This window comes from Pholcus phalangioides, unplaced genomic scaffold, assembly GCF_987345545.1.
Source record: "Pholcus phalangioides strain wild (caught in Gottingen) unplaced genomic scaffold, Ppha-v1.0 ptg000007l_1, whole genome shotgun sequence".
Lineage (NCBI taxonomy): Eukaryota > Metazoa > Arthropoda > Arachnida > Araneae > Pholcidae > Pholcus > Pholcus phalangioides.
Genome location: NW_028301600.1, coordinates 40,700,342 through 40,717,098, shown reverse-complemented (window position 1 = coordinate 40,717,098; position 16,757 = coordinate 40,700,342). Strand labels below are relative to the sequence as shown.

At 34.2% G+C, this 16,757-nt stretch overlaps 1 protein-coding gene across 1 annotated transcript in view; it reads right to left on the bottom strand.

Moving 5' to 3' along the window:
- The window catches only part of spel1 (DNA mismatch repair protein spel1), a 156,009-nt gene that overhangs the window by 59,539 nt on the left and 79,713 nt on the right, over positions 1-16,757 (bottom strand). Inside the window, exons 14-18 of the mRNA XM_089233222.1 lie at positions 14,271-14,387; positions 10,996-11,110; positions 9,573-9,628; positions 2,659-2,748; positions 1,816-1,987 (exon numbers count right to left, since the gene is read on the bottom strand). Of these exons, the coding sequence (XP_089089348.1) occupies positions 1,816-1,987; positions 2,659-2,748; positions 9,573-9,628; positions 10,996-11,110; positions 14,271-14,387 (550 nt within the window). The remainder of the gene's footprint in view (positions 1-1,815; positions 1,988-2,658; positions 2,749-9,572; positions 9,629-10,995; positions 11,111-14,270; positions 14,388-16,757) is intronic.

Here is a 16,757-nt window from a genome sequence, read left to right as displayed (position 1 = left end):
AGCAAAGATATTCTTTATGGATTGGCCAGCCACATTTCCAGACCTGAAACCAATCTATCAAATTTGTGATACATGTAAGAGGACAATTGTAAATCACTTTGGCATAGCTGCCAACTTTTGAAAATGAAAATTCGGGAGATTTTCGCGCAAACCCGTATTTTATGCTAAAACCACTCCCTAATAAATACAATAGGGATTTTTACAAATAAAATAGGGATTTTCCAAACATAAAAGTTAAAGCGTAGGGAATAAAATCCCTACTCAAAAACTGAAGTCAAATTAAAATAGGGATTTTACTCACATGGAAGTTAAACCCTTGAGAATAAAATTCCTACGCAAAAAACAAGTGAAATTGGAGGCCAAAACTTCAATGACGTAAAAATAAATATTGTGTTCAATCAGAAAAGCTGTGAACAAACATTCTGCGCGAATGACCCCAAAATCATCGGAAGATGAAGGAAAACACTGGCAATTTTTGAAGAACACTGACTTTTTGTGACACTTGCTTGATGGTTTTTTTTTCATTTCACATTAGTGATGATGTCAGCCTTTCCATGACCGATGTTTATGTCCGTAACACAAAGGAAAAGTCGGCCCTCTTCTGGAACGTTTGACGAAAGGAAATTCATCGGTATAAGTATCTTTAAAATTGATTAAATATGTTTTTGCTTATCAGTATTCGTGCTTTGTTATATCACACGTACGTAACTTCAACAAAAGAAATTTTGACCATATGCGCGTCACTATAATCTTCAATTATTATCCAGGACTATTGGCTGCTAAGCCATTTCCCTGCAGGATAAGACGAACGATTTTCTTGTTACCATCAGAGGGTTTGTAAAACTTCCTTAAAAAGGGAATTTCCCCATTTACGACGTGTGACACGTCATTTCGAAAGGGAAAAAAAAGAGGCTTCATGCCCCACAAGAAATTTCTTAGGTCTTGTTTTCATAAGCGGGGATTTTTTTTAATGAAGTAGGGACAATTAGGGATTTTTGTGATTTTCGCAAAAATTCGGGAGATTTAAGAACTTTTCGGAAGGTCGAGCAATGAAGCTAAAATTCGGGAGACTTGGCAGCTATGCTTTGGAGAACCATCTAGTAGTCAAGAACCGCTTTGGTGCAAGGATGGGTGCTGCTGCCAGATGCGCTCATCTACTGTCTCATAGACATTATTAACAGTGTAGCATCTCACTATATGTGTCTATTAGAAGTTACCATGCATAATATTAATCTTGTTTTAGGTGCTATCTTGCAATGTCGGTATTTTACATTCTGGCTCTCATGAGCAATACTGAAGATTATGAGTGGGTACTTTCACGAATGTAATGGTATAAATTGCTATCTTATCTACTCTGTATTGATACCAAACTTCATTAAATTCTATCCAGTAATTTTTGATAAATTCAAAAAATATATTTATTCTCTTAATTCTGAATACCAGTGTATTTTTTATGTTTACGGGTGGGTGTTTTTTTTTTTTTTTTTAATCTTTAAAATGAAGTAAATCAATTCCTAATGCCTTGAAGTTGTTCTTGCTTTTATAAGTCTTAGTTCATATAATGTTATTGATATAATTGACTTATATTATTTGCATATATGATTATTTTTTGTTGAAAACTCCATACTTTTTCAGCAATAATTATAGTATTTCTCATCATTAAAATTAGTTGAGATTTTAACCATAACATTTCCGATTAATCAGTCAATATTTTTACAATTAAAAATTATTACACTTTAGCATTTCCATGAAAATCACAATTACAAATAACTTTTTCAAGTTACATAGAAAATGTGGTCAATTTCAGAAACTCACCTGCAGTACTGATGACACCACTGACTAGTTCTTCTTGATACTTCTCATAAGATTTTCTCAAAGACTGATATTTTTCATTGTAATCTTTCAATGTAGAGTTGAAGAAACGTACTCCATTCTGTTTAGTATCAATGGTATAAAAGTTTTTTCGACCTCTCAAAGCCTTTTCATCCTGATTAGAAAAGAAGGAAATGAAAAAATGTTTCATTTAGCTGAATCAATATAGTCAATAAGGAAAAATACATGATAATTAATTATAAAAATTTGAATAAGAGAGAAAAAATATCCTCAAACAACTCTAGATAGTGAAATATATTGTCATATATAAAATAAAGTCATTAAGAAAAATGTTTCATGTTTAGCTAAATGTCATTTGGAATAAATAAGCAGCACATTTTTAGAAAGCATGTCTGCAACAAGACAATGATTTGATCAAAGGTGTATAAAGACTACTACATAGGATAATCAATGATTATAAGATATAATTATATCATATCAGACAAACAAGGGACAAGCAGAATTAAAAAACTTGTGTTTTTTTCCATTAAAGGTGATGGAGATTTTATAATTTGAGAGGAATATTTTTCCTAAACAAACTTAAAAGGGCCCCTGGTCTGCTGCGGTATTTTATTATATTAAAGAAAGAAATTTAAAAAAAAAGAAATTCAAAAAGTAAAAAAATTAAAAAAAAAACTATGTTTGGCAACAAATACACAAAAAATACAATAAAAATTAAGCACTGAAATCTGAATTGGAAATCTAGAATAGGTACTTTAGTTTACTATTAGATTAAATCTCATTCATAAAGAACATTTAAATAAACTTTCTACACATCATACTCACTTTTCTTGTCACTCTAAAGTAAAATCCTATCATTTTACAGTTCTCTAATTTAACAGTTTTGTTAGCTTCCAGACCAATTTCATTTGCCACCTGCAAAATTTATGTTTACATTCATACATACATTTACACAAAAAAATTGAATTTTTAAACTTACTCAAAGCATAAAAGTGAAAAATACAGAATAAGTAGGCTGAATTTGAAAAATAAAAAAAATAAAAACATACGCTATGAGGCTGTTCAAATATTATGTACGAACCAATGGGGAAGGGTGGCTTGAATGATTACATAAACAATCAGGTGTGAAATATAAAATACAGTAGAAGTCTGTTATAATGACAATCTCGATATAACGAGTGATTTGCAGGTGATTATCAAAGAGCTAATGTTGCAAAAAACTTCCCAATAATGGGAAGTCCGTTATAATGAAAATTTTTCCTGTGATTGCGAGCTGTCTTTATAACTCACTTCTACTGTATACAATCAAATTTAACACAGACAAAAATACTAGTTGAAGTTCCAAATTACAGAGTGAAAAAGAGGAATGTTTCTTCCAATTGACTCTTTCTTACTGGTTAGTAAAGTGATCATGGGAAAAAAAATTTACATGTTTTTAATTATAAAGCAGCACTCACTTGTAAATTGTCATATCCTCATATCAATCACATAAATATTTTTACGGTATTTATATGAATTACCACTATTGGAAAAAATCATAAATTATGGTATATCATATTTTAAACTTAAAAGATAAGCTAAGGTGTATTTAATCAGTTGTAATACAAGAAAAATGTTGGCACATGATTAATAATTTGCTCGTATGCTCATGCATACACAGAGATGCTCACCTTAGCAGTTAGGGTTCATACAAAATTTTCAAAATGAAAAGTAAGGAGTTTTTAAGGACTTTTTAAGGAGTTTCAAGCAGTTTTTAAGGAGTCATGGCAAACTTCATAGCTTACAAGTTTTACAGCAGAAAAAGGGGTGGGGCACATATGCAAATTTATTTTGAATTTGCAAACATATTTTCCCTCTTCTCAAAAATATGGATGTAGAAGTGGTTCAAAAATTACAAGTTTTGATTTGTTACCCAGCATCATAAGAATTCATAAAATAATCAATCCACATACATGCTTTCTGTCGTCACCAAAGTGTTCCAAAACCTTCAAGTATTAGTCAAAAATATAACTCATAACAGCATCACATAAATTCTAAAAGTGATATTCATTCCCCCTGCAATTATTCAAAATAAAAACCACAGCCGACAAAGAGTTTTCTTACAAAATTATTTATATCTGCAGCAACTCTTCAGGGTTCATACAAAATTTTCAAAATGAAAAGTAAGGAGTTTTCAGGTGTCATGAGGCCACGCCTTCTCCGAAAAAAAAATTTCACCACTAGACAATAAAAGAAGCCCACATATGAATTGATTTTCATTTAAATGTCTTTTTTCTTTAATTTCTATTTCAATGTTTCCAAGATTTCAACTTACAGAATAAAGGGTATGATGGGTAGGAATTTCAGCTGAAAAGGAAGAGATATGCCGTGACTGTATGCGCGAGTAACAAGCGACAAGAGAACACAAATTCAAACAGTAACAGAGCATGATGATCAAGATTAGGTTTTGAGAAGTGTAGTAAGAAAGAAGAGAGAGTTGCGGTAGTATATAGTATTCAAATGATTTAAAGAAATCGGAAGTGATGTACTGAGTTTGCAATAAATTTTGTTTTTATCTTGCTTGAGCTGTGGTCACTTCTGCCAGAGAGAGATACAAATACAACGCCACAACAGGCAAAAGCCCAACGAGGTGGCTGAGAAAAAGATGCCCATAAAAATCTCCCCCCTGGCCCCGGAAATCACTCTCAAAAAATCTGGGAATGTGCCGCGGGCCGCTCAATTGAAGTAAGAATTTGCCACGAGCCACTTAATTCATCTGTAAGTGTACCGGTGCCACTTGAGGCAGGCCACATTTAGGCCATGTGTTGAGCACATGTATGCTTTAAAATAAGGGGCTGTTCAAGTATTACGTCAGCAATTTTTGACTCGCCCCTCTTGTCAGAAAAAGTCAGCGAAACTCTCACCCTCCCCCTGTCAGCGCTCTGCCCCCTTCTTCCTAACGCTTATTGGTAAAATCTGAATCTGAATTGGGGGCTTTCCCCCAGATGATCAAAAATTTATTTTTTTAATCCACAAAATATTTTTTAAAAGAATTGTAAAAATATTTTTTACAATTTCAAAACAAAATATCTTTTATTATAATCAATTTTTGTTAATTTCAATGCTATTCGAAGGCTAAGAACCCAAAATTACTTAAGAAATTCATTGCGACCCTACCTCTCTAAGCCCTTGGTAACCCTTGACCCGCGGTAAACATTCGGCCTGTGCGGACCAAATGTGGCCCTGGCGTTATGATGTGGCCTGTCCCTAAATCTATTTTTGTAACAATGAACCAAGTGACACATTTACAGATCGCTTAAGTGACTCATGGCACAATTCCAGACCATTTAAGCGATCTGTAGCACATTAAGCGATCCTTTGAGTGACATGTGACAAAGTTTTAGAGCATTGGTCCTGCCACCAGTGCGGTTCTACATCACTCAAGTTATCCGCGGCACATTCCCACATTACTTAAGTGATCTGCAGCATAATCACGGATCACTTATATGATGCACAGCACAGCTCCAGAGCATTTGGATCCGCTAAGTATTTGAAGATCAATAGACAGACAGAATTTTTATTGTTAGGCCGTGAGCCTATTACAATGGTGGTGGCATTTGAATATATATCATACACTGAAGGGAGAGAGACAATACATCAATTTGAGATTGGGGAATTTTGAAGATCAATAGAGTGGCTCTGTAGGGGACTCAATAGGGAGAATGTTAGTTCAGGTGCCCACAAACTAGTGAAAAGTTGTACTCGTTTTTCACGCACCGAGTAAGACGCCATTAAGAATATTTCATATTTTTTATAAAGGGTGGTTGATGACGTAAGAATCATCCAACCCCCCCCCCCTCATCAAGTCAGCAAATCGAAAATCCCCCATCCATGCTGACGTAATACTTGAATGACCCCTAACATAAAGATACCCGAAAGTTATTTTCTGAAGGTTAAAAAAAGTGGGTTCAGCTATAGCGGCTGACCGGCTCGTCCTTCTCCCCCCCCCCCTCCTGTAGAACCAGACGTGGCTCGGGCTGTCACTTTTAAAAGCAGAGTTTTACTAGCAGGTTTTCTATGCAGCGCGCAACGTGAATCACCCAGCGCGACACGCCGTCTATTCATCAATATGAAAAGCAGTACAACTGTTTTCCTACAGAGCGCAATACGGCTCACGCTTTACGTCGGGCGTGATTGGCAGACTGCTTCTGGAGAAGTTAAGCGTCGTGTGCCGCACGTTTCAGCAATCTTCCCTTCATTTTCGTGTTGTGTCTCTTCCCTTTAAACCGGAGCATGCAACCGATAGAGTAGATGACGCCAGGGTCATATACTATGTAGCCGTCGTGAGCCGATGCGCAACGCTTAGAAAACGCAAATGCGTAACGTCATTATGTAACTCATTTCTGCCGACACGAAATGATCCAGTTAGGTTCACGCGGCACAAAAAGCCTACTCCTAGGAAAATCTGGCTTCAGGGATGAACGCTCGTTACGGGATCCCAGGAGAGATAAACACATCGTCTCTCTCATGGAATCTCTTGTGTGTGGATAGAGCCTGTTCCTCTTTTCTGCATTTTTATTTACGGCAACCAATCTGCGAAACAGATTCGCTTTCCCCACTGGACCAGTTTTTAGCACTTTAAGGCAAAGCACAAATTGAGCCGCGTGCAGCGTTCGCGACACGAAGCAGGGCAGCACTCTGTTTTGCGGCCAACAGAAATCAGAAAGACAGCGCAAATTGAGCTGCTGTTGAGCCGCAGATTTTGTCGTGTCCCGCACGCACGATTCTTTGTATTCGGTAGGGGTTTTTTAAAAATTAAACCGTCATTTTGATAGAGTTCGTATTCTCTTATGAAAAATGTTGTTTAATATCAACGTTATTTACATGTATAATCAATTATTTCTTAAATTAATTAAAGAATTAATCAATTAATTAAAGAAATAATTAATTCCTGAATTATTTTCTTTCTTTCTGAGTTTTTATTAAATATTATTGTTCTTTCCAAGGTTTTGAGTTATCATTAGCTCTAAATTTTAATTCATGATGGAGTTATTTTTCGGAATTCATTATAGGATTCATTAATTTCGGAATTCATTAATTTCGGGATTTTCACTAATTTTTTTATTCCAAATTTAAAAAATTGTCATTAATTCTGAATTTTTATTAATTTTTTGAGAAAAAAATCTACTCTTGGTGTTTTAATAGCCTATGAAATATTTTCCATTAAATTTCTGAATTCGGCTTTAATTCCGAATATTCATTAATTATATTTTATCGATTGATAGAGGAATAATTTTTCATTAAATTTGAAATTTAATTATTAGTTTCACTAGTCTATTTTTCCATTAAATATGAATTCCCACCAGTTTTGGAATTATTTATTAATTTTAAATTGTGATCAATCGTTTCATTTGTTTTAACTTTTCAGAAGTTCCAAATTTTCATTCTTTATGGGATTAATTTCGGAAAAATTCCATTAATTTCGGAATATTCATTAATCCAATTTCTGTTAATTTCTGTCAATAATCATACAATAATCTTCAAGTTTATTGTACGATTCATTCTAAATTTTGAATTTTCTAGAATTTTCTTGAATTTTATATATTTTCATTAATTTTCATAAACCTTTAATTTTCATTAAAATTTTTATCCCTCTTAAATTTACCTTAATTTTTTTCCATTTTCAATTTCGATTAATTAATGTAAGGTTTTCATTAATTTATGTACCTTTAGTTTTTTTAAGGAAAAATTCATCAGAAACATCTGAATTTTCAATAGTTTTTTAATTATTCTCTAATTTTGAATTGTCATCAATCCTAATTTTTTATTATTTCTGTGTGTTCACGTTTTTATATACGGTATTTTAATGTATATTTTTTAGCGCATTCCCGTATTTTCTTTTTAATTAATGTTGTCTTCATTAATGTCAACTTTAATTACCAATAATCCAGGCTCCAGGAGCCTCCCAAACGACAAGGTTCCAGTCAAAGCGTAGTAAAAAAATATTTAATTATTAATACGCTTTGGTTCCAGTCCTCCGAAATTGTTTCCTTTCTAAAACGCTCATGCACTGGGAACGCGTTCCAATATACGCATCCCCTCGATACGCGTGGGGCGTGTTGACGGCATCGCACTCAGGTCCCGCGAACGCCGCAGGCGACTCAATTTGCGCTTAGCCTAAGGCGCGCCGGCGAAAAGATACGTTTTGCGTGGTCCCTCACTCCAGTAGAACTGAAATTTTTTTTCCTTTCTTCTTTTTCAGTAGCGAGTTGTAATGTGAATAAAACACATTAAAAAAAACTGCGGAAAGCAGTGACATTTTGCAGTTTCTCGGAATATTCGTAGTGAGATATTGGCTGTAAGCAAATGGGAAGGAGGGATAAAATAGGAATAGTAGGAGAGAATTGCGGTGAAAAAAAAAAAGGCGATTGCGGCGAAAGTAGGAAAATAGTAGGAAAAATAGGAAAGCTGCGAGGTCTGCACTCAGTATACTGCGTAATATAGGAGGTTCGAGACATCGTTTCGCCGCATAAGTAAAAACTTAAAAAAACTTTCTCACCACTGGGCATGGGGGAATTTTCGTCTACTGGTTCGGCGGAGTGATGTCGTCCTATGGACCATCGATTTCCAACGCTAACCAGTTTGCGACATAGGCAGGAAAACACGTCAAAACTAGCGATTCGGTAAAAAATCGTATTTTTAGAAGCAAAAGCGTATAATCGTATTAATTTACTAAATACGACAAAATCGTAATGGTTGGCAGATATGCACAACCATTAGATGTTCCTATCCCAACCCCTGCTTTCACATTTCCTATTACAAAGGGAGAGAGCATTTTTTTTTCTTTTCTTCCTCTTTATATTCAGGGGAAGCTTCATCTTATTTTTCTAGGCAATGCTATTCATCACCATGGGGAATGCCTATTCTAAGAAAGATCATCCCTTCAGAGAAAAAAAAAAAAAAGACTTTTTCAGGTGCGGCTGCAAAAAGTAAGGAGTTATAAGGTCCCTTCCAGAGGGAAATGAAAAGTTAGGAGTTTTTAAGGAGTTTGTAAGGATGTGCGAACCCTGACAGTGCAGTGAGCCGGTCTCGCAGGCATGTTTTCTTTAATCTTTTACAAAAATACTTCAAATTCAAATTTTTAAATTCAATTTAATTTTCATCTCTTGGGGGAAGAGACATGGGGCTCCTATGTCACCCCCTCTGATCAGTAATTTGTTCTAAGAGTGAAGATGTAAGGCAGGGTGAACTTTTTCAATGGTAATGTCCTCCCTCCTTAGGAGGAGCCGGGAGCTAAATTTACAGATTTTCTTTATTCTTTCATATCTATTCATCTTTTTTTTTTATGTGACTATCAGAAAAACATTTCTCTCTAACAATGTATGTCAAAAGTCTTCAAGCTTTGCTGAAGAGGAGTCTAATTGAAATCCTATTTAGAACGAGATAACATAAATGCTGAGTGATACAAGTCGAGTACTACTGTACTGGTCTAGGTTCAGCTTGCTAAATTTTGCTGACAAGGAAGAAAGGGGTCTGAGCTTTTCTTATTGATCTGACAGGTGCGGGGGGTCAAAATGGTCAAAAATTCTGCTTAAGTAGTACTTGAACAGCCCCTACCATTAAAATACTCATCTGTTAAAGAACCAGGATAAAAATTGTAAACATGCATACTTTTCATGAGATTCGTGGAGGGATTATAGTACATGTTTATATTTTTTTATACAGATTTAGAACCACAATAAGTAATACCAAACGCTTACCTGGTCTAATTCTTTTGCCATTAGTTTCTGCAGCTTTGTCATCAGCTTCCGAATTTCTAAAAATAAAAATTAGTGATTCCTTTTACAAAGTGAGAAAAAGAAATGCACAAATGCAGCTGAAATAATAGTTAAGATTTCTTTCCCCCTTTTCACATTTGTGAGCTATTGTTATAGCAATGTTCTAAACTTGTGCAATAGGTGGGTAGCATGTTAAATAAAGTTTTACGTAATTAGGGTTACAATTTTGCTTACAAATGCATATAAATACTATGTAATTAGAGCTAAAAGTTCACAAAAACACCTGTCTTCAAGTAAGAAAAAATAATCAAAATTATAAATTACAAATATTAAGTAATGGTTGTGGAATCATCGCAACGATGGGGGAAAAAAAAGCAGCAGACTAAAATTTAAATTTTGAACAGTGGTTTACACAATATTTGAGGTTCACCTGCACAAGTTAGGCCAGTTTTCTTCAACCTCTCACACAGTGCGAGCTACATCCAAAATTTTTAATAATACATTATACAGTGAAAATTCTGTATAATGATACCTTCGATTATGATAATCACATATATAAAAAGTTGTGTCTCTGGCACTAAGGCTGGTGTCACACTATAAAAGTTTAATAAAAATTTTTTTATAAAACTTTTGTATTGTAATCCTGGCCTAACACACTTTCTATAGTATGCATATATTCCATCTATAATGATAAAGCCTTTATAACAATATTTCCAAACTAATTTATTGAAGTTTTATTCATTTCTTCAGGCTCACATGATGGATAAATAAACTGTGATCTTTTTCATAGCTGATTTTGGACAGATTTTCTTCCATGACTGAAAGGTTGGTGCTGCAACCACATACAGTGGGGATCCAATTGCGGTAGCCATTTAGCTGTGCAATCGTCACGGCAATATCTTTCATTCACAAGTAGAAGTAGCACTTCCAGTCAGAAATATTCTGACAGGACTGAGCCTAATTTTGGTCCATGAAATTTCTGAATGCTCTTTGACACATCGGTCAGAGTTATGTATTCAGGAGGCACTGGTATCTATATTTCAAATCAGAACTCCGAAAATGGTAATGAATGACTATTTATGGGGATTTTTTTTTAATCTTGTTAGCATGGTTCTTGCTGGCTTATGATTAGTTACAGCAATTTGGCTATTCAGACGAAATATTATCACTAAAATGCACAAACTCTCCTTGAAGCTGTAAATTGTGTAAGCAATTTGCATTTTCTGATGGGCAGCATAGTTGTCGCATTCTATATTTTTTATTCATTTTAATTCCAACCCAGAGTAAGATAGAATGGCACAAAAAAGAAAGCAAGTAACCCTTACAAGAAACTAAAAAAAATGATTAATATTGATAATTATAAAATCAATGATATTCATTGAAAAAAACAATAATCATAATGTACCTTGGAGCTTGCTATCACAATCAGACTTGATTATGAATTCCCCTGATTCAACAGCATCCAAATCAATCACTGTTTTAACCATTTCAATGTAGTCTTTAAATTCCAACATTCGATCCTAAAAATGGAATCATCATCATTATGGGTACTAAAATGATATTAAAAACATATTTCAGCATATGTGAATATTAGGTAGAAACATGCATTAACCCCTTCACTTACAAGTGAATTGGCAAGAAATTTGGATGCTTTCTATTTGATGAATAGGCAATAAATACAGTAACCTTGTCCTAACCTAACCACACATTAGAAAAGGGGAAGGAAAAAACACAAATAAAAGAGTAAGACAGTATAAAAGATAAGGTGATAAGAATGTAAGTACAAAGTCAGATTTCTTTTCACCCTCTCACCCTACCTGTTTTCTTTCACTTATAAGAAAGATACATCATTTGTGAGGAAAAAAATCACTATCAGGGTATATGAAAAACCAAAAGAAAAAAAAATTGTAAGGTTCCAACAAAGTTTCAGGATTATCAGGAGAAAAAAAAGGAAACAGACTTATTTGAATTCATTCCACTGGCGTTTGGAAGCAATATTATGTCCTTTGATCGTAAAGTGGTTAAATTTTAATCCCACACTACTCACTTTTTTATTTTTAGTACAGTAGAACATACAGATATATGCAGTTATACAGAGATGTTAAGGGCATAGGTGCCAATGCTTCCGATTTACCCGGAAGCCATCCGATTTTTTAGCCTTATTAAAATCTTCCGGTCAGAAATCAGATTCTTCCAATTTTTTATAACATCATGGAAAGATTCCTTAAAGTCCTCTAATTGTGCTTCGTTTGAATCTAAAATCCCTAAAGAAAATATCCCTTCAGTCCTTAATTCTAGGCTGACCACGTTTTCCCAGAAAAAATATGGGAAATCTCAGGATTTCAAGTACGAAGAAGAACTGGTAATTGTTGCCAAACATGATGCCAAAAGCAAGCCAAGTAGCCAATTATTACTAAAAAATCAGGACTGCTAAAAATGTGGAAATGGGATTTATATATGGTCACTTGTTGCAATCCCCCTAAAAAAATCCCCGGGTTTTTCTTTTATTTGTGCGACATGTTTCCTTTGACGAAAAGTATGACATCACATGATAAACTACAGATTTTTCAAGCATGTGAATTGGCACCTATGCTAGGGCACACAATAAGCTAATCACAATGCAACAATATATTAGTGTGAATTTTTCTTGATTCGATAAAACATCAGGGAACATGATTGGATCCTTAATATATACAGGATGGGCAAAAAGTCCATAGAAACTTTGAAAATGAATAAAAACCAGAAAAATAACCGAAATAAAAAATGGTTTGCATAATTAGCATCGCTGGAACTTTAAGGCAGGAAAAAAACTCAAAAAAAGGTGATAGATGGCGCTGGTACGAGCAACTTCGGTGGAAATATGCAAATGAGTAGATTATAAGAACTTGCGCTCCTAATCCACAAGCAGTTCACCATTGTAAACCGTGTATGTGGATCTGCCGTTGCTGGATTTGTGACTCGACTGCAATGTGTTATCCCCTGCGGTGATGGTCATGTGCAACGCATACAGCTGTAACAAATGATTTGGAGGCCTTCTGTTTGTTATTTGCGTATCTTTTCTCTGACTTGTGTACATCAGCACCAAATATCGGCTGGTTTTTTTTCCAGTCTTAAAAAAATTCCCGTGACCTAGCAATGCTAACCCTGCAAACCATTTTTTATTTCAGTTATTTTTACAGTTTTTGGGAATTTTTAAAGTTTCTACAGACTTTTTGCCCACCCTGTATTTAAAATATCCCATAATATATCGAGATAAAGTGTAACAAGGTTCTAATGTATAATGATAAAATTACTGATTCCAAAAACTGAAGTATTACAGTACTGCGAAAGTACCTGGACTGCAATCCATCTCATTAGAAAATTTTGTGTAACTCAAAGTAATAAAAATTGTTTTTTTTTATTTAATATATGATATAGAACCAGAGCCTTTTTCTCATAAGTTTGGGCCCTAGGCAAATATGAATTGTTTGGACCTCTTATTTTGAGGCAGAGGCATGTGTGGATTGTGCCTAAAATACATAAGGCAGCAAATCTCGGGACCCTGGGCATGTGCCTCTTTTATCCATGTGGTGGTTCTTTTCTGGCGCAAGGACCAATTAGATCAAACTATGCCAAAATAAATGAACAATTAAAAATATGATAAATTTTTTATGTCAGGAAAATAAAAAAGCAGTGATGCGTGAAAAGTAAAAACAATGGTGTAAAAATATTAAAAACTATAATTTGATATAAAAACCGAAGTTTTTTGGAAATGAGACAAAAAATAGTCCTTTTAGTAATAAAATTTAACATTTAGCAAAAGAATTTACAGTTCATAAACAGAATTTAGCATTTAAAAATAGAATTCGGCATTTTATAATACAGTTTAGCAGATTCATTCGTCTGCTTACAAAAAGTGAATGACTTTCTCCCAGAAAAAAATACAAAAAAAAAAAAAGAAAAAAAAAAGTCTTTTTTGACAGAAAACAATATTGTATGCACTTTATTTATAATTTGTTTCATTTATGTGAGTATCACATGCATCCGTTTCCATAATACAGTATGTACATCTAGTTTATTTTCTAAATATTTTCATTCAATAATTAGATTAAATTTGAATAATTTACCTTTTCAAATTTCATCTCCAGTGCTTTGACATATTTTACTAATACGATATTCGTAAATAACACTGTTAATTTAATAAACTCTCTTTTTTTACTTCTCTGAAATCAGAATTTCTGATAAGTTGAACTAGCGATAATTTTCAAATTTTTAATCGGCCACTGACATCCGACTTATAAAGATTTGACTGTATTTAAATTTACTTCACCAGTTTTCTCTCATCAAAATGTTTGGCCCTTGAAATAATTCATGTCTTACACAGCACACAAAAAAATCTTGAGCAAAATACGGTCCATGAGACAAAATCTCTGTGCATCCAATGGTGCATTGTGTAACATACAGTACAATTCCAGTAGACAATATTATCTGATATCAATTCATCTATTTTTCATATTTGCCCACAGTCATGAAAATTCAATCCTTGCATTGTTTTCAGCTCTTTTATGCAATTTGTGATTTTGCAATAACAGCTAATAATAGTCATTTTATGTAAGTACTAATTTTCAATATTATATTGTGATGGGAAAAAGATAAAGGAAAAATTGTCAAATGGAATCTGATATCACATAGCAACATTACCTTTATATCGGTGCAGAACTTTCCTTTCAGAGCATTCATGTGCGGTCCAACATGTTTTGAGAGACATTGAAAAAGGTTGGGAAGTTGTATTGCAACAGTGTAAACCTTGTAAACATCCTGTCCAATTAAAAATATAATTTCTTAAAAATCTATGAGTCTTTGTTTACACAAAAGTTCACGTAAAGAAACAAATATATACAAGGTGCATAGGTAACAGGGCTATAGTATTTTACTGGTGAACTGTTGATCCTAGAGGCATATATCCAATTAGAAAAAGTATCCACATAACATGTGGTACTCAGATACATCATTCATGATGCATGTTGCACAAGGGGTTGTATAGTTATTAAAATGAAAACATTAACTTTTCATAAGAACACCCTGTGCTCAAGGACCCAATTGGAAAGTTGTTGCTCTGTCTCTCCTTAGAATTCTCACAAAAAAAATTCACATTTCTAAGTGCAATATTCACTGAGACATTCAAATTCAAAAAATGGAGGAAAGGTGGGAAAAACAGCGTTACATATGGGTAAACCGTTTTTCCAGCATTAAATACTGTTTTTTTCCAACTTTCCTGTTTTCCGAATTCAAATACCTCAGTGAATAATGCACTTAGAAATGTGGAATTTTTTTACTGGCATCAGGAGACCGGGCAACAACTTTGTAATTGGGTTCTTGAGCACAGGGTGTCAGTATAAAAAGTTAACATCTTCATTTTAATAACTATACACCCCCTTGCAACATGAATGACATATATCTGAGTACTACCAACACCAACTAAAGCAGAAAGTCTTCGCTCGCAATATTTTTGATGCCATGACGTCATCACGTTCCAGCCTCATTCTTCTCTGACAAAAGCTGCTTGTCCCTGATAATCGCCATATTGACAGCCATCAGCATGCATGTGTGCGCAATTTTTTAATGATAAATTTCTAGTTTAAATGTTTATTTTATTCATTTCTTGGCAACTGCCATCTGTAGTCTAGTGGTCTAGGGCATTCACCCGGAAAGTTGAATTTTCTCTCTTTCCAAAATATATCTCCACAACAGCCAGTTGTTAAAAAACCTTCGTATGGTAGCGGAGAGTGACGTCATCCTTGTATAAGTCGCCATCTGGTGGCAGCGTCTTCAATTGTGAGCTTGAGCTGAGTCTGATCCGGCCGTCCATGTACGGTCCTTTTCAGTGTACACGAGCTCCAAGGAAAGATTGAGAGATTCTGTGCCTCTGTAGTCTAGTGCGTTCACCCAAAAAGTGAAAGGACGTGGGTTCGATTCCCCGCAGGGGCAGTTGAATTTTCTCTTTTTCCAAAATATATCTTCGCAACACAGCCAGTTGTTAAAAAACCTTCGTATGGTAGCGGAGAGTGACGTCATCCTTGTACAAAAATTTTTTATTTGCTTTGGTGACCTTCTACCTAGGACTTGTCAAGCCTTCTGCTGAGGGCATAGGCGGCAACATTTTCTTAAGCTATGTCACTATTAGGCAAGGTTTACACTAGGCAGATAAGAGATACAACCGCAACATCGATACAGTTTGGTTAAAAACCTGAATATTGGGATTGTTTAACCAATTTGTGTGGATATCACGGATGATATTGGTTCAGTGTGAACCTGGCCTTACAAACATATATGATGTGAGTACCACTCCCTAAATTTGCATGCCAAAACCATGTCTCTTTCAAAAGACAGGAACTTCTCTTTTACCAATATAATTCGGCTATTGTTATTTCCATAAGAATACCCTCATATCTCCCCCATTCCTTATATTCCTCTGAAAACACGGCTACACAGAATAGTGCATTTAAAGGTTAGATTATGTCTAAAGAATCAGGATTTCATCATTAGGGAAAATAAAAATCTAAAGGTTGAGTGAGCCTCTCTTTAGATTTTTCTTTTCCCCAATGCAGGGGTGCAAGCGGCCCTCATCTATGTCATAGAGCAGCAAATTTCATTTTTGGAGCAGAAATTCTGAAAATGGAGCAGAACTAAAAACGAACTACATCTGCAATATAAGGAGTAATATTTCTGTGAAATGCCAAAAGTTTTGCCAAAAATGGTTGAAACAAATAATTCTAAATAAATTTCCTTCACAAATTAAAATCCATTTAAATTTTTTCTGAATTGTCTTATCTGTCACAACTAAAACATGCATTACTGAAATAAAAATTATTACACTCTTTTTCAAATTAAGCAACATGTATACTAAAAACCTAGGCAGCAAGAATTTCTGCTGCTTGAACACCAAAATCTTATTCATCCTGATATACCAAAAAAAGTGCGTGCAGAATATAATAAGGGTTTCCATGAAAAAAAATTAGCTTCTCACAGAAATTAAAGGAATTATTAAATTTAAAAGCAAAATGCAAAAAACGAGAAAAATATAAATACCTTTATTTAATTAAACAGTTTTTCAACCCAATAGCATGTTAATAGATTACGAATCACGGGTCGCTTTCACGGGTTCAGCATCTCAATGACAACTTTTTT